The sequence below is a fragment of the Pocillopora damicornis genome, chromosome 5, assembly GCF_964200805.1.
Source record: "Pocillopora damicornis chromosome 5, jaPocDami1.2, whole genome shotgun sequence".
NCBI lineage: Eukaryota > Metazoa > Cnidaria > Anthozoa > Scleractinia > Pocilloporidae > Pocillopora > Pocillopora damicornis.
In genome coordinates this window covers 219,574-242,073 of record NC_142674.1, presented here as the reverse complement: position 1 = coordinate 242,073, position 22,500 = coordinate 219,574, and the positions used below count along the sequence as shown (strand labels likewise).

Genomic DNA, 22,500 nt, shown 5'->3' with positions numbered 1-22,500 from the left:
ACTGTCGAGCCCTTAGAAAAAGTCTGAGGCAAGGATGCCCCTTTTTTTTGGCTTTCAACACTCGAAAATAAAGTCTTTTGCTTTCTTTTTTTTTTTCGTTTTTTACGTCTTTAGAAGTTATTTTAACATATATATATATATATATATATTTAAGCCCGTAATTACAGTGAAGTTTTGTTGTAAACATTAAGATTTTCCTTTATTCTAAAAATAACTCAAATTACCTCATACAGCTATTGTAGTTTCTTTTTCATACTTTCAATTCCAATGCCAACTTAACAGTTGCAAATAACCTATTCCCTAAAGCTCTTTTTTCGCAAAAATGAAACGAAGTAAATTCATTCCGTTGTGTTCGAGAGCTTTCCATTGACCAAACATATCTTTTCAACAATCACGATAATACAATTGATGCACTGAGTCTTTTTTCAATGTTTTTCAGTTCATTGGGTCTCCTTCTCATGAATTCAACATAATCCTAGTTTCCAGTACTGTACCCCACATTCCTATGGAAGGCACTGGTAACTACAGGCGAGCCAGGTTGGCTTCATTCCTTATTTTCTGTGAAATCATCAGGGTAGACCGAACTCGTTACCAGACCTCCTTCAGTTAAGTAACAAAAGGGATCAACAACTCGTGTTCCTTAGAATGGCTTTGTTTTTAAGTACACGTTACACTATGTACCATGTGCCAGTGGTAACAACTTTTAGTGTGACTGCCCATGTTGTCACGTGTTTCTTGCTTTAAATACCAGAGTTGTGACTGTGCTTCCTGTCTGACCGCCAAATGACAAGGAAGGTGCAGGGAGGTCTTCTAAAAATTCAAACTCTGTTGAAAAGCAAATACAAAGAGAATGACAAGGTGAGTCGTAAAGCAGCCAAAAATTACCTGAGAGGACAGTTGTTTAAAGTTTGGTTTTGGTCTTATGTCTCTAAATCAAAAAAGAGCCCAAAAGATCTGTTTATGAAGATTTTAGATATATGAAAATTCACATATTTGCACTGCGGTGGAGAGATGAAATTAAGAGATCCTCGCAGCTAAGAACACTACTGAAACGAGTAGTTGTAAATAGGACCTGAAAAAAAAAATTTCAGGCCCGTACGGGATTTGAACCCATGACCTCTGCGATGCCGGTGCAGCGCTCTACCAATTGAGCTAACAAGCCAACTGGGAGCTGGTCAATGAATTGGGTCCAAATAAACATCCAAGTGAATGAAGATTTTAGATATATGAAAATTCACATATTTGCACTGTGGTGGAGAGATGAAATTAAGAGATCCTCGCAGCTAAGAACACTACTGAAACAAGTAGTTGTAAATAGGACCTGAAAAAAATTTCAGGCCCGTACGGGATTTGAACCCATGACACTTACTGTCTTTAAACTGCTCAAGTAGCTCAGTCTTTGTCCAGTTACAGGAGCAGATGATGAAGAGTCCACCAGCTGCCAGCAGACTAAAAACATTGTCAATGTACTTTACCCGGCAGCCCTTGGCATCTTCTGGATTGAGACTGATTGCATCATAAGTTCCTTTGTCCAGGCACACATCAAATTTCTTGCCAGTGCACAAGGCACTACTCTCTGATGTGTTTAAGATGTCACAGACCTGTCATTCACAAACATTATTTTGTGAGTCTGGTTTTTTTTTCATGGATAGGGAAAGAGGATAGTTTTAGGGGGGATGGCTTCTGCCCTGCAAGACATCCCAAGGAATGGCTACCAAGGAGACTAAATAAGTTTACACTACATTTCTTATTGTTTGTGTTTGTTTAGAGATGAAAATTTCTGGAAAGAAAGGGATGGATGATGAATTAACCACTGAAGTGACAAACAGTAATAGTTCCATGATGTACAAGATGACTTATGGAAAGTCCTTGCTTGCAATAAAGGGATTGAACCCAGTATGGCTGATTGAATCTATGCACCCAAATACTAGAACTTCATAAACAAAACCTGTACAAGATGGGGGGAGTGAGTCAAAATTAAATAACCAAACAAAAGGAGGGCTTTATTCAACCCCAGACCTTCCTTAGACCAAATCAAAGGAGCATGAATGTACATAAATATAAGGGTACACCACAGAAGTACACAAGAGGATCACCCCTGATGAATTTGAGGGACAATACAAAAAAACCCTCTGTATTATACAGTTCTAATACTGTCAGTATTATTTTTGGGAGTTCATATCATCAAATTTGAAAAAACAAACCAGAAATTTAATTTTGACTTGTTCTGCTACTGCAATTGATTTGGCTAAGTTGACTGCTCCTTCTGAGTAATCCACACCAATCAAGCTTGTGTAGCCGTGCCGAGCCTGAAAAAAATAGTTACAGGTACAGGACTCCATGTATAAGCCAAAGTGGCCCACGTGGTACAAACCTGTCACACTAAACTGTCTGCCACTTCATTTACTCACCCCCCACTTCAGTGCAATTACATTGCATTTCAATTCAAAGTACATGTACCCTTTTTGCATCTAAGTCTTTTCAGTTTTCCCATTTTCAAACACTGAACTGGGAGACTAGCTGCATACACCTCCTCATTTGAAGGGACAGTGTTGTTTCCCTGTGCCAGACCCCTTTACTAGAGCCAGAGGATAAGTTTTTGTATGAGCCTTTATCTTTGACTTAATTAGTACAACTTGCCCTATCAAGGCTACAACACTCCACCTGGCATGACTGGGGGAAACCAAAACCACCCCTACACTATGAGGCAGTGATCATGAAGGTGTTGCCCTTCATACCAGAGGCTGCAACGCACTTGCAGTTAGTGGGTGAAAGAAAGTGTAGATGTGTTTGGTAAACCTAACTTACCAGATTCACCAGAAGAATGCCATTTCCACATCCTAAGTCTAAAAACAGTGATGTCTTTCTTATGTTTGGACAGTTTTTGATCCATTTAATTATTCTGTTCATACTGCTTTCTCCAAACCTAAAATTGACAACAAAAAAGATGGATATTAACTAACAGGAGGTCTTCACTTTCTTTAAATGTGGTATAACGGTGCCATCTGGGTGACAAGTATAAGCATATTATGGTCAAGAATATTTCCAAGCATTAAAATATTAAAATATCTGAAGTCTCAAGCAGAAAAATGTAAAAATCAAGGTAAATTAGAGTAAACATCATTGTGATAAGATTGTTGAGAGTCCAAAACACAACTCTAAATGGGAAACACTTTACCAGACTTCTCCAACGTCACCAGTGTCATGAAAATTATCCAATTCTGCAGAGTAGGCTTCATCCCAGCTAAAAGATGGCAAATAAACTAGTTAAGTGATTGTGTTCTCTAACTCAAACATTGGCTGAGAGACAGAGAGAACACCACATTACATGTGTATAAGAAGGAGGTATCCGGTCATTCCGCCCGAGAGTCGAACCGCCCGGGAATTTTCCGCCCGAACTTCGAAGTCATTTCGCCTGATGTATTTGTCGTCTTATCGATGCGTTGTGTAGAGTTCTTTAATATGTATCTTAAATAAAACTACTGTTTTCTGAGTTTTTGTAACAAAACACAACATGAATGATTTAATATTTTTGCTGAGTTGTATACTGACTTTTGATCGCAGAAGTTCCGAAGAAGTTCAATATCCCAGCGGTTGAATGAGCTGTTGTTTTGATAACACGGTCAACAAATATCTACAAACATTACTAAAAGAAATCAAAAGAATGGAACAACAGCTTAATCTTTGTAATTTAATGCACTGTTTGTTCGTCGGGCGGAACGACCGCAATTCAAGAAGGATTAAGAGCGTGTTGGTCAGTTGATGTAACACTCCTGAGAGCAGATAAGATACAAACGCCAGGGATCAGGAACAGTTAAACTTCATAGGAGACTTGTCCTCCTAGATAGAGTTTGATAAAAATTTCAAAACAGTTGCGATTTTCAAAAGAGTCTCCACGAGGCTGCAATGCTACTAATTCGATGTTCCTAAATTGTTTCAGATTATGATTATCCAACTGGGTAAAAAATTTCGAACCAAGAAAAGTTTCAAGCACAACATATGTAGGTGGAGTAACTGGAAATTATATTCATCCTTTGTAATATCTTACAATTCTTTAGTTCCGAGCTTTGATGCCAGAAGTTCCCCTGAATCTCCTTCGCATACTTCATCCGCCATGATGGATTTGAATGAGCCTGCTTATAATTTGTCAGCGGCTGTTGAAAGTCAAACCGCGAGAGATTGGGTCAGATTAGTTAAAATTAATGGCGGACGAAGACAGCTGTGATCGTGACAGTCCCGAAAGTTTGAAAAAGAAAATATCAAAACGGAGCCTCAGAAGACTACAGGTAAGTCAATATAAGAATATCTGTTTTAAAATTTAACATTTTAAATGAAATATGTGGTAAACCTGGCGGTTAGAGTAGCCTTTAGCTTTGACAACCGAAACCCTTTCAAACAATCCCCTTTCTATCTTTTAGGTTACAGCTGCCAAAAAGCTGAGATGTAATTTATGTCCCAACAAAAGATTCACTTCTCTTAAGATGTATGATGACCACATGGCGTCCAAGAAGCACAGAAAGGTTAAATTACAGAACAATTCCGAGGGAGCGTGGGTTTGCCAGGCTTGTGAGCTTGTGCTGACCTCTCAATCTGAATGGGTGAGTTAAGAATTGAAATAAAAATTAGCTGTTTATGATGAGACCGTGTTAAAGCACAATCCTCTCATAATCAAGAATTCATTATAAACCCTGTGGGGTTACAGTATGAACCATCAAGGAGTACTGCAGGGGAATTTTTTGAGTATTAATTTTGCTATCCTATAACTGCAAGAATTTTGGTGTCAGAAAAATGCTAAAGAAACCCACATGTCTGTAGGAAGGAGAGGACCAGGCGCCCATGACCTGCCCTTGGATCTGCCACAGTATTAATACTTTAGTGTATACCTATCTTAGGGTGGGGTTTTGATCCAACAGTGGTATCCCTCCCCCTTCCTCCTTGTTTACAAGGTATAATTTACACGTATTTATGTGAAGGATGTTACACTTTCCTCCACTTGTAATAGCTCTCCTCTAGTTAATGATGAAAGCCTACATAGATAAAAATCTGCATATTCCAAGTGCATTTGGTGGTATGCTGTCTGAATTGCATCTTAATTTACTTTATTCTGGACCTTTAGAACCATGATACCCTGAATTGCTCATAGAAATATTATTATTCCTTAATGCTCTTTAGTTTGTTATGATTGACATTAAAGAGTTACATTAGCCTTAAATGCAAGTGGTAATGAAAGCAATAGTACTTAGTAAGAAGGAGTAAAAAAATCTCCAGGGAGTCACATGGAAGTGTTAATTAGCAAGATGCTTGTATGAGAGAATCTATACTGAAAACAGGTCTCAAGTACTGTATGATGGGTGTATCACAAATTATGACAGTAGTTTTTACCTTCTACCTTAACTTCAGGTGAAGCACCTCTGTGGTCGTCGACACCATTTCAAACTTAAGGAGTGGAGTTTAAAACTCTTCCCAACTTCATATCCAGTCACTCAAAAAGAAATAGATTTGTTGGATGACTCTTGTTATGAAGAGACAGAGGACAATGACATGGAGACAATGGATAATAAAGTGGGGAAAGTGACTCTAGAAATCAATTTTTAAACAGAAGATCAATGGAAATAATACATCCTGAAATGGAATGATTGAAGGTATTGTCACAGAGAAAGACTCCTTCCGATCCTCAGAAGGATCCCTAGTTTTAGCTTCTTGCTCTCTTCTCCTCTGTTATGATTTCATACAAATGTATAATTTGTGTGAAACTTTGTTGTTTGATGCTCACTGCATCCTGACTTGGAGCAAGTTTGGAAAAAGAGAAGTAAGATGTCAACAACTCATGAGAGTTAAACCTTTCCACACTAACATCAATATGCATATTCTCCATACTTGTCTCTATACTTTTCCCAAGGTGCTGTCAATGAGAATTTGTTTAACAATCAAGAGCTGCTTATGTTGGTGATCATTTCCTTTATTCTCATGACCTTACTGTGTGATTCAGTCTCAGATGCTGGTCACTCTTCAGGGCCAAAGAAAGAATACACTGAACACTTAAAAGTTGCAGCAAGTCAGCAAATCAGACCTGCTGTACTGAGAACTGTGTATTTCATCAGGAAAACTCTGACACAATATTTAAGATCAGAGTGTTTCTAGTATTCTACTATTGTCTTTGTAGGCGATTTTCCTCTTCATCTTTTCCCAGACAACGAAGCTTTTAGGGTTAACATATTGGCCAAGCTTGTTTGGCAAGGCTCCATTTTTTGGTTGTTTCTTCGTTTTTTCGCATTCTTGTCTTGTTACGTTTTAGGGTTCGAGATGAAGTCAAGGTATAAACGATATTGTTACTGGCTTACTAGGAACTAGAATAAAGAACGAGGCTATATTCAGCAATTTTGATCGAGAAAAAGCTGATTAAATGAGGGATTTCGCGATTCCATGTTTTAAAAAACTGACGGAAACTCTTTTCCCGTAACAGAAGAGGATCACCACAGTTATGACATGAGTAAACCGGCCACAATTTCTTGAACATGGATATATTTTCTTTTTGCAAGATCAGAGATTCAATCCCAACACCCCAAGCGCTCGGTCGGGTAGCCGAACAAAGGTTCGTCTCGCTGCACATTCACGTGCGCTGAGGGTGACCTAGTAAGTTACACTGTTGGCTTGCATATGTGGCTATTGCAGTGGATCGTGCCATGAAAGCGAGCTGCAAATCAGTGAGAAGAGTGGGGCAAATCGATGCTTCACCGCTCGTTTTCGCGATTTTGTCGCCTTAACTATTGACCAGTCAATACGAAAAGGAGAGTTTTGCTTACCGGCTTAACTCTCTGTGTTCTTTTGAGAAAAACCGAGAGAAGTTCAGTGCTCTAAGGACAAATACACCTATTTATAATTTAGGACAGGACTCGGTAATTCTAAGTTCAAGGACACCTGAGGAACATAATTTCGTGCTGAAAATGATTAATTGACAGATGACCTGAACTGAGGGCAAACTTTGATCTCGGAAGTTGCTAATCTTATTTTGATCCACGTGCACAATTGAAAAAAGGCTCAAATGTCAGATGGGTCGGTTGATAGGCCGGTCACCCTCGTTAACAGGGCCCCCTTAGGATCACGCGAGGTTGTTTCTGATCTCATAAGGCTTTTCTTCTCTCATTAACCTTCTGTAGAGCTTCGATTGTTATCTGAGGAAGTTCATAAATTTTAGCAAAACTTCCCGATAAATATCCCGGAAAACTAAGTCATTGAATACCAAGGCAAGATGAAACTGGATGTAATTTAATCGCGAAGCGAAAAGACGAGAACAGGGGTTGAGAGGGTAGGGAGAACGCTTTTATAGAAAAAAAGTGAAATCGTTTAAACGAGCAACGATGAAACAACCTGCTATGCCATCAAATGCCAATGAGATGCTGGTTTAGGATGAGGCCTCCCCCACTTCTGACTACTTAAGCACTTTTGAAGACTAAACGCATCTCTAAGGCCTAATAACTGTTGCAACGAAAGCTTGCACGACCCTTGCACCCGCATTAGAGAAGAGACTGACACTGACGACCATCTAATTGGTCTTTCACCGACTCCTGGTTAGTGTCTTTATTGACACTGATGAGGGCAAATGATACAGGCCGTAAACCCACTCTATATAGTTATCTGATGCTCGTGTTTTTTTTTCCTTAATCGCAAAAGGTCCTCAGGTTGGCGTATCAGATCACCGTGCCAGGTATTGTTATCTGAGAAAGATCTCCTAAAGATTACATCGTAAATCTTTGTTGAGCCATTTCCCCTTCTCTTCACAACTTGAGCTTGTCACATTGTGTCAAGAGACATCTCCGAGCCTTCCAAGAATTGACAGTATAACTAATCAACGAATAATAAAATCGTGTGTCAAGAGGATTTTGGTTTACCTAAAGGGAATAGTACCATATCCACTTTTTTTCAGTCTTGTCAAAACAATCACACTGATACTTCACCCATGAAAGGTTGGAGAAAATTACAGAAAAGAGCCTAACACTGTCAACAGGAAACTTGATACCCTGATTTTTACAATAGAAAGGAATCCTGTCTACTTTTGATCATTTTTAATCATTTTTTCTTCATCAATCTTGCTAGAGCTCGCAGAAAAACACTTCTCGGCTTCTCAAAGACTTGTGCTCCTTCGAAGAAATAAAATCCGTGTCATTACTGCTACACTTCCGAGGCTGTAGTATATCTGTGCCTCTACGACAGCTCGATGTCCTCTGTTTCTTGGTTCCAGTCATCGACGGGGAAGAAGCGCTGGCTCCTCTCCCGAATAGCGGAATCGAGTCTTCCACGTGAAGTGCTTTGACGAGAGTCAAAACGGCTGCCAGAGTTGTAACACGAGGCTGATAGGGGTACTAGTTAATGTTTCATAATCAGGACGCTGGTCCATTGCAAACTATCCTAGCAACTCATCAAGTTCCCGACAGTTCTCTGCACTCTGGATGGAAAGAAGTACGATGAGGAAAACCCCGCCTGAGAGCACAGCCTTAATATCTACAACAAGTTTGAACTCTGTATTCAACCATTTGTATCGCCAACCATTGTTGGGAACGAACACTGGTTTTTGTTTGTCAATGGCTCATGCATTAGCATTTTAAATTTTTTCGCGAAATTCAGTTACCGCGAAAATTTAATCGACAGAAAAAAGAAAGATACATAACGTCACTTAAGTCTATCCACGCGCTCATCTCGGCATGTATTGTGCTTTCACCAGGAGCCTATTACCAATAATAATTATTCTGGCTCAGACTGGTTTTTTGACCAGTCCAGTCCTAGAGACATTCTGATTCCTCCTCCCACTCCTCCCCCCCCCACATGAAGTAAAAGCAACAACAAATACCACACAAAAAGATTTTACCTGTGAACTGCCATTGAAAACTTAGCAGAAAAAGCAGCCTGTAATTAATCAGGCTCCGACGGGGTCATCCCTATGTCCCTAAATATGATTTCGGTTTTTATTGTGTTCAGATCCCTTCAAAATTTGACTTTTCGCAACATGTGGCTTCGCACAAGCCAGAATATGAATCATTTCATTCAGATTATTTTTTAGTAACCGGTATCTTTCATCATGGTGACCTTGAGTAAACTCTCCCTCTAAGCACATGAAAAAAATTAAAAATTCACCACAGAGATCAGTTGTTTACCTAGCTGTTTTGAGATGGGTTTAGTACCTGCATCTTGTAAAGTTGTTTGTTATCCGTCATGTCCCGGCTGACTGAACCTGTGAGATCCTTGGAAATTCTCAATCGCAAAAATTTCATAGTCTTGAACAAACAATGCTAAGCCTAAGGTCAGTCCCATCGTTAATTATCACAGTTGTATAACGTTATTTCAAGAAATAAGTTGTTGTATTCAAAGAATCCTTGAAGCTAATCTTGCCCGGTTGATTGAAGCTAATAGGTATAAGCAGCTCTCTCGCTTGATATAACCCATGCTCTAGATCAAAAGTATTGGGCCATATGTTTTCAAGTACCCTGTTGTACAAATTCGATTGCAAGTAATAGAAGATGCAACTTATATTTGACGCGAGTAGGAGACCGAAGATTTGATCCTCGTGTGAAATTGCCTGAAATCTGTGTGTGTGCATATTTAAAGTATCGACCTCGTCGTTCACGGGTCAATTGCGATATATTTCATTGAAAATTTGATGGGAAAGAACCTGAACAAAAGCTTTTGTAACCGGAGCGACCTAGACATGCAAACGGCAGGGATCCTCAATTTCCGACAGAAGAAATTATCGATTGTTACTGGAATAAATAATGCTAAAAACATCAGTTTTCATTTACGAAGTAATCAAATGATCTGAACCGATTAGAAAAGGAATATTTTTGGTTTTCACTTTGTGTTTGCTCTCGCATTAAGAAAAGTGTTAGTACAATTTTATATTTATTGGCATTTGGTAAGTAGAAATTAATTTGAAGGTGCTCGGGGCCTGAAGCAACAAAATTTGGCAGAAAAATTAACGACCGGTACCGAGAACTTTTGGGATTATTTTTAAAAATCCCAACTTCATTCCCAATATTTTTGAAAAATTTTATTTGATTAAGAAGCAAATTGCTCGAGTCTACCCTTAATTCAGCGAAGGACAATTAATAACTCGTAATCACCGCGAGGTCTCGGAAGTGAAAAGCCTTCTTACTAACCCAAATTACGTAACGCAAGGTAAATACATGCACCGGAAATAAACTTGTTAAATATCAGCAAGAATGTTTTTCTTGCATCCGTTTATTTACAAAAGATAATCGTTGACAGAAGATAGGCAAACCCGTGTATTTTTGCGACTGAGATTTAGGGTGGTCTGTGCAATGTTGGTCGTCATAATAACAATAAATTATAGTTTAAAGAGAAAATATGGACTTTTATTGCTTGTATCAGGGTCGTTTACAATATTGACAACTTGTTGAGGCAATTTAATATCCTTTAAAGTGAAAAAATACATCCGTTTCTTTTATAACCTATGACAAAAACTAGTTTGTTTTTCACGTCTGTATGTTGTCGAGCCGATAAAATCCTCTTTGGTGAAAACGCTGGGATAAAGCTAAAACATATATCATGAAAAACAAATTTTATTAATGTGAATGGGGTCTGCGGAAGTGAATTTGAAAAACATATTTACATAGGAACCAAGATAAACGAGAGTGGATATCAATCATAACAAGATCGTGCTCTTGCCAACCTCTGCCCTTGTTTGGATTCCAACGACAAACTTCACATAAAATGTTTACCTTCTTAAGACAAAAGTACCGCTCTTGTGATCAATCTTAAGTCAATTCTTGGTCTTTTTACATTTTGACAACAAACGAAGAGTTTTTCCTTGTGCGATAGTGAGTTTTCCTGTGTTTAGCCAAGTGATCCGAGCGGGAGAACTTCTTGTCGCATAAGTCGCATATGAATGGTTTTATCCCGCTGTGGGATCTCTTATGGCGAGCCAGCTCATCCGATCTTGAGAACCTCCAATTACACCCTTTCCACGTACAAGCGAACGGTTTTTCTCCGGTATGGCGACGTATGTGCGCTTTAAGATGGGAGCTCTTTGTGTACATTTTGCTGCAGCCGGGGAAGTTGCATTTGTATTCGCGCGTGGATACTCGACGTCTCGCGCGTTCTGCTCGTCCGGGTGACTGTTTAGCTGCACCTGGTTTGGCAAGCGGGAGGCCCATCAGCGCTGTTTGACCTTCTGGCCCTGGACATTGATATCGAGTTGCGAGCCCCTCTAACTTATCGGAAATAATATCACTGCTTGAGTCGCTCATAGAGGAAGAATCACTGCTTGAATCATTGACGTCAGGGAGTAATAAACTGGCGGACAACACGAGGTTATCTTTAACACATGAACCCATTTCAAGTCCAAAGGTTTGCTTGTAGTAAGAATTGAACACTGAGGAAATTAAATGTTCTTTCAACTCGCCTACCTCGTCGCAATCCGCTCCCAGGTAAATGTGCTCGTCCATAGAGTCTACTATGCCTTTGGAGAACAGATAATCCAGGTACACGTCAACAGGGCATGATAAAGACATCGAGTCAATATGTTGATCGACCAGGCCATCTGTGTTGTCCGGTAAATATCCGCATAGTGGATACTGCTCTTCAAATTCGGTAAAATCTAACGCGCTGGCATCCATAAACTCCTCCAACAGAAATTCAGAATTCATACTTGCTGAGGTCTTTCTTCTCAGGTAGGAAGCGTGAATGTCGCTGCAAATAAAAATTTGAATGCTTTTTCCGCCTTCAAAGTTTCTTCTACCTAAAGCTATCGCATATGGTTTGATAAGACGGTCTTGACGGGTTTAAATACCCTGCGGTCGTTAACTCTATTGAAGCCCTCCTATTGGCTAAGAAAACTATCAACGAGAATCGAAGATGATAAGCATCTAACAGAAACAATTCACTTCCGATGTGGTGATTGGTCACAGACTTCAAATTCGCAAGAACGTGGAATTTTGCTACCAAATCGAAAAGTACACAAGTTTGTTACTTATAGATGATCCTTGACCTCGGGGGCATTTGATTCTTTTGTTATTGCCTTCCTGCCGAAGCGTGTCTTAGGACAGTGTGAAAAGGGTAATGCTTAGAAGTTTCTTTTCCAAATATAAACAGAGCCATAGATAACACTGACCAGATCTGTGTTCAAGCAAGCACACGTATTGTTTTGGAATGACTTAATGAAAAATGACAACATTGTGCGTTCAATAGGTGCGAAAAACGAATAAGAGGTGAGAAAATCCACTGTGTTGTTGTATACAATGGTTTACCAAGCTTTTGTCTCGTGTCCAACTATTCGTAGCCATGAAAGAATGTTGAAGAGTTTACGCCAGATTGGCGTGAGCCTCTTTTCATTAACACTATAAAATCAAGTCACTTCTTCAGATAATTGGTTCTTTAGTGTAAGATTTCATTCGACGACATAGTCTAATTCAAATTTCACGGCTAAAATAACGGGATTTGCATGATGTTTTTCACGTTTGCCCAAATTCCTCGTGTATTTTGCAAAGCCCGTAAACAAACAAACGCACTGTTGTTTATTTTTCTCTTGACATAAGTCACCGAAAAGAAAACTTGAGCTAGGAGTGTGTTGCGACCGCAAGGTAGAGTAATATAGCTGGCTGAACTAAACAACTACTCTTCTTAGTGTTTCGTTATATTCCGTATGAATACTGCACGTGGCAATTATAATCTTCAACAGGAAATAAACGTTTCAACACTCGGCAAATAGATCAACCGTCCCACGATTTATATATCCCTGGGGATTTAGACCTTCTGTATTTGTGAAATGAGACGGGAGCTGTAAAAAATACTCTGTATAAGTTGGGCATTTTGTCAACAAATCCCTTGCCCTTTGACATTAGCACGCGAAAGAAGACTTTAAAATTTCATAATACCTCGTCGGATTGAAGGAAGATTGCTAAACTGATTCAGTATTTCGCAATTTCGTAAAGTGCAGGGTTTGTTTTAATACGGGAGTCGTTAAGTTCCCGCTAAAATTTGGATGACTTGTCATATGTGATAGCACGAAAGTTTTCCGATTTTACCAAAATCATATTTATGTTGGCTTGACTGCTAAACTTACGTGATACCTCCATGACGAGCTTTGATCAAAAGGTATATTCTCTTCGAAGTAATCCCTTGCTCCTCTTACTCCAGTAGTTGAAAGAATGTGATATTTGCTAACTCTAAGTTCTCACGTCAGCATACAAATTCCTCATGTTGTTTTTCAGTGACTGTTGAAAGAATTAACTTCCTTTGCCAACCATTTCTGTTGACCTCTCGTAATTAATGCAATTTTTTTTCTGTTGAAGAGAGACGTGTCTAAACCCATTCCAAGTTTTAAAATTTTCATCTTGCGAAATTTTAGTTCCCTAAATAACCGAAGGTTTTGCACTCAATACCGCTTCATTGGTATATCTTGGCTGTTGAAAACACGTATGATATTCATCAATCTCTTCACTTTTCAAGAACATCATGTAGTGAATACGTTAGTCGAATGCCGTCGCAATTATCGAGAGATCAAAGTGGACTCTTTCACGCGACAATAACAAAAGAACAAAGTCGGTCACGAAAATGGATTTTTTTAAAAACACAATTGCCTGGGTCAAGCTGAAAATTTATTGTTTCGAGCGCTTGAAGAAGGCAGAATAAATTGACGCCTAAATACCCCCTGGTTTACAATGAATAACAAACAAAGAGAGTGCAACCACTCAAAGCTTGATATAAAAACCTTATAAGGAAACCATGACACTCTCTTGTTATCTTAGCTAGGTGATATAAGGGGCGCTCACGATAGCTTCAGGTAATGGAATTAATAATTTGACGACAGTATGGAGGCTTGAAGGTGGCATTACCTGAGGGGAGGAATGTCTCAAACTCAGCTGACCAGAAAATAAAGTACTTGCATATTGTTTTTCCTAGGCTTCCTTGGAGGGCTTCAAAGGGGTCCCTTGTCTTCTGTGATGAAATTAAGAAAAATGAATGGTTGGTAGGGGGAAGGGGCAATTTCGGTTTATCATTAAAAAAAACTGTACACTGAAAAAACGGGAAGAGAATCTCGGATTAAATTCCTTTACAAGTACATAAATTTCACATATGGCTTCCGACAGAGTTTTGTTTACCGAGTCGGAGCTCAATTGTTTTCTAAAGCATTACAAAGGGTGACAAGCATCTAATTTCTCCTTACAGCGTCACCTCTAAATCAAGCATTGTGTCGTGAATATGTGTAAAGGGAATGACCGCCAGCCAAAGAAACCATTGATTACTTTAAAAGAAGACTTCGCCTCCTAGATCTGTAGGAGGTGTGTAGAGAACAGTATGCGGTGATATGCACGCTGATACTGAGCGTTCAGGGATAACGTCTGATTGTTGGTCCCCTTAGGTCGATTTGCCTTAAATTACACAACTTTTTTGTTTTCAACAAGTGAGCGAGACAGACGGAGTTTTTCTCGCTTAGAGTAGGCATAATCACACCCAAACTTCCGTGGGGTGCCTTTCATAGGACTGTAAGGTGGTTACGAATTCAGCCCTATTCAAGCAAAATCGCCGGCACGATTCCTGAAAGTATTCAGTGAATTTAAAAAGCCTGGTATCAAATTAGGCAACCAAAAAGTTCAACCTCGTTCCCAGGGTTCTTCCTTTCCTTTACCAAATTTTCAATGGTAAAGCCCTGGAAACGAGTTACAAGGGATTTATGATTAATACCGAGCGCTCATTTCGATTGATTTGGAATTATTCGTGCTTTTTTATCCGAGGGAACGAAGAAAGTAAAAGACAAAAAACCCTTTCACTTTCTTTGATTACATCATGTGATGAGTCATCTTTGTTTTCAAGGTTTCTAGGTTCGAAACCGTAGATTATTGAAGTTCTGTCACTGTTTGTGGATCTATCTTGGTCCATCTTGAAAAGGCTTTTCATCTTCGTTCCATTTTATTTTTCCATGTCCGTTTTGGTGTTTATTTTCACCCTAGCAGACAGTTGTTTTGGAGTATAGCTGTCCAAAACTAATTCTTTAGGACGCTGAAAGTGAAATTCAAAAGATTGTCTTGTGGTTTCTTTGTCGGGGTGTCAGCCATTGGTTGTAGCCGGAAATAAGGCTAAGCATCATTTATCTGTTCATTTTCTTCCGTTTGTTATCCCATGGTGTTACAAGGTACGTATGCGATCTTTGATCAATTTTTTTTCCTTACTCATTCAAATTTATTGAGCTTCTTACAGAAAAAAAGATGCATGACGTCATCTCATAGTAGAATGAATCTCATAATAGGGAAGACTTGTCTGAGTAGATGTTGGTGTGCTGTCATACTGTTCAGTGAAAGTCAGAGGATAGATCAGTTTCACATCAATTAAGTTGTATGTTGCAAGTTGTTTAGAATAGTTCCCAACCACCAGGCCATGGTCTTGAAATTACGATCATGCGTTTATCCACGACAAGTGTAAATTTTGTATTTTTTTGTCAGTGTCGCTACAAAGGTTTATATTAGTAATTTGTTTACCTCTGTAGAGTGATCATGAAATTTGGCCTCAGAGAAAATATCACCACGCAAAAAGTTACCTCTGCCCTTAAATACATCGCTAACGGCCTTTCGGACAGGAAGCTTAAAAGTCAGGGTTCAAGTCCAATTAATAGGGAGATCTTAAACCCAAAGGACGTTAATAGAACGCTTTAAAAGTCATGCATGAGTTATAATACATTATTTGTCATCATTCTGACAATTCTGGTGACCTATTTTCAGCCCACAGCAACATTTTGGTTGAAAATATTACACCATTCCTCTTGAGAATCATCAAAGTATATCAAAAAATTATGTAGGGTTGCAATAATTTTTGTTCGTAGATGACGCAGGATTCTATCAAGGCATTTGTTCGAGAAAATTTCGGCAAGGACTACCTCCCAGTCTATCACGGCCATACAAACATTATCTCGCCACTTGCGCTGATTGTTAAACGAAAGCGGTCGTTGTGGAAGCGCCCCTTTGGTAAAGGAGAAATGGTCATTGTTGGTGGATTGCACAGATATCTTACTGAAGAGAAGGAGAAACACTTTAAAAACTACTGCCGGTCAAAACTTATGAAAGAAAACAGGAATTTGGAAAAAACAGAAACGAGTGATGTCAGCAGGTCAGAGTTATCATTCTTTCAATAAACTCTTTATAAGTACTGCTCATGCCCCATACGGCTTGTTCAGTTTCCGACTGTGCTATGCACTTCCGCTAAACAGGGGCCATAAACGGTTATTGGGACACGCAGTTAATCAAGCCTTATCTTTGCTCTCGCCTCAAAATGTTAAGTTTGCCTTTAGGAAAAATTCCTTGTCATGCAACAAACTACGAGCCCTTTCGCGCAAATCTGAGTTTAGAGTAAAGCTTGAATGGTCATTGGGGACTGGGGATCTAGGACCAAGTACTGTGGAATAGGAAGAGGTATGTGGAAAATATGGTGTGGAGTGTGGGAAATGGGGAATGAAGAGTGAAGATTACGGAATGGAAAATGAGACATAAGTATGGCGAAATGGGAAAGAAATTGGAAAAGGGAAAAATGATGAGGATTGAAGAGTGAGGAAAAGCGAAAAAGAAAATTGAGAATGATCAATGAAGCTTACATTTTAAGATTTTTACAGCTCCACTAAGTACTAAGTGAAATTTTCATCGAACTGAAAATAACTGATACATTGACAGGAATCTTGATATCGCGCTTGAAAGCTTGGACGCTGGGGGACTGGAACTAAAGTTAACCGACATTCTGGGGGACCTGGAGCTTGGCAAGCTTACAGAAGAGTATTACGTGGACGTAGATTTGCGCGAATTGTTGTCACACGCTGTGTTAGATCCTGATAAGATGACACCATTAGAGGGTCACCATTTGCGTCTTGTAACAGCTGTGATGTATAGCGCCAAGTTTTTTCTTAGAGGCAACCGAAAGCATCAGGTATAGTTTTTCGTATCAGTGCAGGTTCTCGTTCAATAGAGAATCGGTTCATAAGCTTTTGTTGGTTATTAGAGGTTTTTCAAAAGGTAAAACATGGCATACAGGGTGGCCCTGATGGTTAGTTTGCTGTACCCTGCGTCGAGAGGTCTGGGTTCGAGTACGGAGTAAGTCATTGTATTCTGTTCTTGAGTAACAGACTTAACTCTCTCTTCTACTGCTACTCTCCACTCACGAGTACAAGTGGATGACGACAAACCGTCGGTGAAACGTCACGAAATTCTTGGAGAGGGGGGGATAACCAGCAAGCCTCCCAGAGGTTGTAATAATACCCCAAATTGCTTCGATAAGCTCTAGCTAGCGGCCACGCATTGCACTCAAAAGCAGAATTTATTTTACTTAAAGAAAACAACGTAATCTGAAAAGGATTCTCAGAATATAGCCAATAAGGTAGGAATCTACTCTTAGATTAAGGATGTTCGAGGTGGGACAATCTTCGTGGAAAGTGGCTGATTTTAGTGAGTACAAATGCCTCTAAAAAAACCTTTATTAAAGCGAGCGGCCCACTCACGAATTCAACAAACTGCTAGTACTATGTTTATGATGGTCAGTTACGAACGACAGGATACACTCGAATACAAAGATGAGAAAAACTACTGATGCATGTAAACTCATTTCAATAGTACATTGCGATATCGAGGTCTCATTCTACCTGGCATTATTTCAAATTTTCCTCTTTCAGGCAACAATTTCAGGAGATGTCCACACACCCTCCAAGCTAGCCTGGTTATTAGGGAAAGATTCCTTAGTAAAAGGAAGCGTTACAAACCAGTCCTACTTTCCGCCAATGGTACGAAGGAAGTCTCGGGCGCCTTTTCTCTTTAAATTTTGTCGTGTAGCCTATAACAAGGAAGGGAAAAGGTTACAGATTCAAGATGGCGTGTTTGTTGGCAAATCCTCTCGGAGTGGTGGTGGACGCGAAGATGTCATATCAGACGAACAAGCAGCGTTGCATTTAGAAATGGAAGAAAGTTTAAGTCCAGGTATTGTTCTGGTTTGGTTAATTTAAGACTTTCTGTGTGATGTTTCTTTGTGATGTAGTTCTCTTATAAGACTGGAAAGAAATCGTGAAATTGATAAACATATGGCGGATCTAGGGAAGAATCCCGCGCGGGAGGGCCATGAGAGACTTAAGTCAGTTACAAAATGATCTACTCCTAACAGTCTGGGTAACAGAGTACCAGCCAGAGCAGGTGAGAGTACTAAACCTGTGAATGTGTTGTTTATGCAGACTACAAGAATGGAAGATGGTGATTTATAACATAGCTAGTAAATTCGTCTAATCAAATTCAATTGCGCGAGCGTGCTTCATATTCCTATTGTGTACGCTCATGACGTCAGTAAACAAATCCCTCCAGAAAAAAAATTTTCCATCGGGTTGAAAATGTTATAAAACAATTGGTTCATGCGTCAGCGTGCTTTCATCGAGATATGAAGCACGCGGGAAGTTTGGAGAGGACGAAAGATGTATAAGAGTTGCTCGAGGTTAAATTGTTAAATGATGGGCATAAACCAGAGTGAATTCTCGAGAGTCTAAAATCTTAAGTATCTCTAGGTTAAACGAGCAGAACATACATCAATTTCTTTCAGGTCTTTCTTATTATTTAATTTTCACAAATTCAGGTGGGATTTTCCTAACAGAGAAAGATAATGAAAAAGTAGAAGATGTCAGAAAACTTCTGATCACTGCAGAAAATGGTACTCAGCTGAAAATACAGATATTTACGTATTTAAATTGGGTAAGTTCTGATAACGCCCTACATTCCATTACTAACTCTTAAAATAACGTGCCATACTATCTGCGTCATACTATCCGAGTGATTAAAATCAACTCAGTAAGACACTCAACTCTTCCACTCAACTGACGCGGGGTCTTGCAGATGATAGTGGCAGCTGTGACACAAAATTACAGGTTCAGAATAACCGAATCTATCTGGATTTTTCCTGCTACGAAATACCTTATCACTTCTATACCAACAAATTTTATCTCTAATGATGATTTTTTTAAGTGTGGATATTTTAACAACGTTTCTTGACAGTGAAGGTCTCATTTGAGGAAAAAATTGACGATTTTCGGAGAGGGAAGGGGAGGGGAGGGAAGGGGAGGGGAGGGAAGTACCTGACGATAGACTGAAATGGGATGAGCTGCCGTCATAGCAACGTGCTTCCACTGCAGACTCCAACTTTATAATGTCCTTCATCAGTTTGAACAGATTTTGACAAGTGACTCAAAGCTGTTACTATTCGGCAAACCACTAACCAAGGATGATTGTGACTTTCTCCAAAAACTTGGAATTCGAGCCAGGCCAAAGCAGTTGGTCCTGAGATTAGCTTCAGTGCAAAAAGACGTGATCCATGAATATGGCTGCCTGTTGAAATTTATTAGCGGTAAGATAAAAATGATATCATCATTTAAAACGAGAATTAAATCAGGGGGGAAAAAGCTTTTAAGTAGGGTGTAATCTAACTTAAATTAATGATTTAATGTAAAAGAATCATACGTTTCAAGTTCATTATTCAGCAACAGATAGAGTGTGTTATCCAAATTAATTTGACGCAAATTCTCTTTAATAATAGCAAAGAGGTTTATAGTTGCTCGAAAGGAGAAGTGTTAATCCAAACTTGACAACTGAGGATTTCAATTCTGTATTATTAATTTTCATTTGGCTACCGAAAACAAACCGGGATTGCATTTTTTTTTTTTTTTTGGGTTCATTTTTTTTTGTGATTGGTTCTGAAAACTCGCACCACGCCCTCAACAAGTCATGGATACGTAGCAGCAAAGTTCAGAGAAAACCCCTGTGATTTAGTTAAAGCTGAATAGATAAGGAAAGTTCTGCCTTATTATAATTCTGGACTTCAACATTTCAATTATTATCTATAAGAATTTTTGTAAACGGAGACAAACTTTTCCGTGCACGCTACAGAAAACCGTACTCCATGCCTGCGAAGTAGCTGGTGTAGTGTTTTAAACTGAAGCAAATAGCTAAGTGTATAGTTCCACGTTGTATTTTACTGAGGGTTACTCAGGAGTTACTTACATATTTTAATGATCATTCTCACTTTTTTATCCCCACAGAAGCATCGAAAGAAAACTGGGAAGAACTTCTTCAAAGCATGATGGATTCAGGGAAAGGCGAGGAAAAGAATGAAGATATGGCTGTAGCAGAACAATTACTCTAACATAAATGATCCATATTTCTTTTCAAACCATTAACTGAAAGAAGTAAATAAACGCCTGATTATTTCATGTCCTCGTTACAACAATATGAATTATGCACGCGCTGCGGACCTGTGTGTTGCGAACAGTCACTCACTCACTCACTCACTCTTTCATGAACATAGTGGGTAGGGCAGTGCATACTGTCCTACCCACGTATATTGGGTAGAGCAATGTATACTGCACTACACGCGAAAGCGGAAAATATCAGATTAAAATCTTTGGATGTCTTCGCAATGTGAAGCATCCAGGTGGAAGGCATTTTATTGACTTTTGCTGCAATTCAGAGAAGCATAACGTATTTAAAATAGGAGTTTTATTTGTGTTCTGAGTCATAATATCCAAATGACCTCTGGTGTGTTTTCGCGAATTCGGTGCATTCAACAAAAAACGGAACTGTTCCTTGTGTAAAAGTCACGTGCTTTTCACAACCATCGTAATAAATGTGACACCTGACCGAAACCATTAAGTTCTAAAAGGTGATCAAATGTCTGATCAACTCAGACACACTTACCTACTAAATAATTTTTAATGGGTAATACAAGAATTTTTGGGGGAAACTACTTTTCGGTTTCATTAATTGAGCAAAAAAAATTTAAACCACTTCTATCTTATTGAATTCTTCATATTCCACGGAAATATCATTTCTGGCGTCTATTTGGTGTGGGAGAAATATGCAATGACGAGTTTGGTGATTTCTCGATGCTTACCCAACCCTGTTCATTTTCTAATGTTTTATTACCCTGGCAGCTTGTCGCGTGACATACCAAAAAAAAACCACTTAATTCATAATTGACAGTCGTCACCAATCCAAGGTAACATAGAGGCGCACGCGCAGTTATATTTGTTAGCAAACCATTGCGAAAACGAATCATAAACAAAGAAGCCAAAGGTGGTTTATTTTTTCTGATTGGATAAAAATAATAGTCAAAGTGTTCAGTCCATTCTTGACACGTGGTGATCGAAAATAACAAAATAGGGTTGATTTAGACCTCCGGCGCCATTGAACCCACTTAAAAACATAACAATACTTAGAATATAACAACATCTAGCTGGCTATGCACGCAATATATATTTTGTTCATTAATTCTACTCTCTGGGCCAATAGCTGCGTGACACTTCGCCACCTTGTAATATTTTTTTATTTCCGATCTAAATATTACCATGTACAAATTAATTTTAGTCACAACTCCCTGAAAGAAACGACCACGCTTTATAATGGTAGGAAGAAAAATGCTATACATCTTGAATTTAAAGTTCCTGTTTTGTGTGCAAAAAGTCCTAAGCATTTTAAACCCGGAAGTACATGTTTCAATGGATTTTTACCGTCTTATGAAAAGGGTCTTGCCGCCTCGTTACATTTTGTTATGTAATTCAGGCCAAACGTGGCAGGAACACAGGGCGTCGGCTAGCCAAAAATAAACAACAGACACTGACAACGCTTGAAAGAAATTACAAATAATTCATGTCCCCTCGAAGAGAGGTGGCTTAAAAAATATGTGGTTGAAATTGATTGATTATCGTATTGTGCGAAACGGAGCTTCTTGGGGGAACGATGGTCGATTTTAAAAAGAGAAGTACCCATACAATGGGAAAGCGACAGGACACAGCTTTAATACATTTAGTCGGCGTACAATTATGGAAATTGTCTAAAGATTTCAAAATGCCACATGCTGTGTTACTTTGTTTGTGTGTGGGAAGAAAACAATTGTGATACTATCTGTCTTCAAGGTCACGGTGAATTATTTGTCTGTTCGATTTTTGTGTCTGTAATGACTCTAACACTGCAGTTTTCCTTTTAACGAAATTTTTAACCAGAAAGTGGCAAAAAAATTTCTGACCTATTGAAGCAGCCAAAAATATTTCCATAAATTGTTGTTAGCGAGTTGCATCCGAGAGCCTAAAGAAAGTAATACGCCTCAGCCCTTCGGTGTAATTTGCATTCTGTAGTCGAGAATAACAAACAAACTATAGAAAACAAAAGCTATCTGATAAATATAGTAGCGCATTCATCTCTTTCTTATAGAAACTGGCCAGACAAGCTTGGATAAACAAGACGCGATATGCTACGAGATTTGATTTAGATCGCATGTAACATAGTCCAGCGCCACTTCCGAATTATTACAGTACATATGTTTGCGCCGCCAGAAAATTTTATCGTCTTTTGTAACTGTTGATTTTTCTCGGGGGATTCAAAGGGAATTCTTTTATATCGCGAACACGTGTTGTTTCATATGTCAAAATAGCTAGAGCTGATGGCAAATTCAGCTGGAAGGTTTTGATAATCTGGAAAAACAATAATCTCT

General features: G+C 39.0%; 4 protein-coding genes and 1 non-coding gene across 11 annotated transcripts; 2 read left to right on the top strand and 3 right to left on the bottom strand.

The window, feature by feature from the left end:
* Positions 1-172: 172 nt before the first annotated feature.
* LOC113684092 (EEF1A lysine methyltransferase 2) lies at positions 173-4,154 on the bottom strand. 2 transcript variants are annotated; one of them, XM_027201410.2, is made up of 6 exons: positions 4,049-4,135; positions 3,179-3,244; positions 2,809-2,926; positions 2,205-2,309; positions 1,370-1,601; positions 173-825 (listed from the first exon to the last, which is right to left on the bottom strand). In XM_027201410.2, the coding sequence occupies exons 1-6, from the start codon at positions 4,114-4,116 to the stop codon at positions 725-727; spliced, it is 690 nt and encodes a 229-aa protein (XP_027057211.2). In that variant the 5' UTR covers positions 4,117-4,135; the 3' UTR covers positions 173-724. The 2 variants fall into 2 exon arrangements, with proteins under 2 accessions (XP_027057211.2, XP_089063784.1); XM_089207658.1 differs by lacking the exon at positions 2,205-2,309 and having other exon boundaries at positions 4,049-4,154.
* Trnaa-ggc (transfer RNA alanine (anticodon GGC)) lies at positions 1,090-1,162 on the bottom strand. Its single transcript has one exon. It is a non-coding gene; the product is annotated as a tRNA-Ala (tRNA).
* Positions 4,155-4,172: 18 nt separating the features above from the next.
* On the top strand, positions 4,173-9,124 carry LOC113684090 (uncharacterized). Of its 3 annotated transcripts, XR_003447443.2 has the most exons (5): positions 4,173-4,286; positions 4,419-4,598; positions 5,401-5,642; positions 7,672-7,705; positions 8,095-9,124. XR_003447443.2 is itself a non-coding variant. In XM_089207659.1 (4 exons), the coding sequence occupies exons 1-3, from the start codon at positions 4,203-4,205 to the stop codon at positions 5,593-5,595; spliced, it is 459 nt and encodes a 152-aa protein (XP_089063785.1). In that variant the 5' UTR covers positions 4,173-4,202; the 3' UTR covers positions 5,596-5,642; positions 7,672-8,680. The 3 variants fall into 3 exon arrangements, 2 of the variants coding, with proteins under 2 accessions (XP_089063785.1, XP_027057209.2); XM_089207659.1 differs by having other exon boundaries at positions 7,672-8,680; XM_027201408.2 differs by lacking the exons at positions 7,672-7,705; positions 8,095-9,124 and having other exon boundaries at positions 5,401-6,376.
* Positions 9,125-10,342: 1,218 nt separating this feature from the next.
* Positions 10,343-13,547, bottom strand: LOC113684095 (uncharacterized). Of its 2 annotated transcripts, none has more exons than XM_089207657.1 (2): positions 13,080-13,547; positions 10,343-11,700 (listed from the first exon to the last, which is right to left on the bottom strand). In XM_089207657.1, the coding sequence occupies exon 2, from the start codon at positions 11,655-11,657 to the stop codon at positions 10,788-10,790; it is 870 nt and encodes a 289-aa protein (XP_089063783.1). In that variant the 5' UTR covers positions 11,658-11,700; positions 13,080-13,547; the 3' UTR covers positions 10,343-10,787. The 2 variants fall into 2 exon arrangements, with proteins under 2 accessions (XP_089063783.1, XP_027057214.1); XM_027201413.2 differs by having other exon boundaries at positions 13,073-13,508.
* Positions 12,038-20,224, top strand: LOC113684094 (uncharacterized). Of its 3 annotated transcripts, none has more exons than XM_027201411.2 (8): positions 12,038-12,218; positions 14,179-15,142; positions 15,827-16,110; positions 16,668-16,917; positions 17,657-17,957; positions 18,598-18,713; positions 19,179-19,362; positions 20,054-20,224. In XM_027201411.2, exons 3-8 carry the CDS (start codon positions 15,827-15,829, stop codon positions 20,155-20,157), a joined length of 1,239 nt encoding a protein of 412 aa, XP_027057212.2. In that variant the 5' UTR covers positions 12,038-12,218; positions 14,179-15,142; the 3' UTR covers positions 20,158-20,224. The 3 variants fall into 3 exon arrangements, with proteins under 3 accessions (XP_027057212.2, XP_089063782.1, XP_089063781.1); XM_089207655.1 differs by having other exon boundaries at positions 12,050-12,218; positions 14,179-14,291; XM_089207656.1 differs by lacking the exon at positions 19,179-19,362.
* Positions 20,225-22,500: the final 2,276 nt, after the last annotated feature.

What these genes read in the sequence shown, in the direction of transcription:
- LOC113684092 (XM_027201410.2), bottom strand. Translation starts at nt 4,116, where the DNA reads ATGGCGGATGAAGTATGCGAAGGAGATTCAGGGGAACTTCTGGCATCA. An exon ending in GCATTCTTCTGGTGAATCTG is followed by an intron (nt 2,310 to 2,808) that starts GTAAGTTAGGTT and finishes TATTTTTTTCAG; the next exon opens with GCTCGGCACGGCTACACAAG. An exon ending in ACTTGAGCAGTTTAAAGACA is followed by an intron (nt 826 to 1,369) that starts GTAAGTGTCATG and finishes GCTTTTCAACAG; the next exon opens with AGTTTGAATTTTTAGAAGAC.
- LOC113684090 (XM_089207659.1), top strand. Translation starts at nt 4,203, where the DNA reads ATGGCGGACGAAGACAGCTGTGATCGTGACAGTCCCGAAAGTTTGAAA. An exon ending in GGAGCCTCAGAAGACTACAG is followed by an intron (nt 4,287 to 4,418) that starts GTAAGTCAATAT and finishes TCTATCTTTTAG; the next exon opens with GTTACAGCTGCCAAAAAGCT. An exon ending in TGACCTCTCAATCTGAATGG is followed by an intron (nt 4,599 to 5,400) that starts GTGAGTTAAGAA and finishes CCTTAACTTCAG; the next exon opens with GTGAAGCACCTCTGTGGTCG.
- LOC113684095 (XM_089207657.1), bottom strand. Translation starts at nt 11,657, where the DNA reads ATGAATTCTGAATTTCTGTTGGAGGAGTTTATGGATGCCAGCGCGTTA.
- LOC113684094 (XM_027201411.2), top strand. Translation starts at nt 15,827, where the DNA reads ATGACGCAGGATTCTATCAAGGCATTTGTTCGAGAAAATTTCGGCAAG. An exon ending in GGAAGAAAGTTTAAGTCCAG is followed by an intron (nt 17,958 to 18,597) that starts GTATTGTTCTGG and finishes TCACAAATTCAG; the next exon opens with GTGGGATTTTCCTAACAGAG. An exon ending in CCTGTTGAAATTTATTAGCG is followed by an intron (nt 19,363 to 20,053) that starts GTAAGATAAAAA and finishes TTATCCCCACAG; the next exon opens with AAGCATCGAAAGAAAACTGG.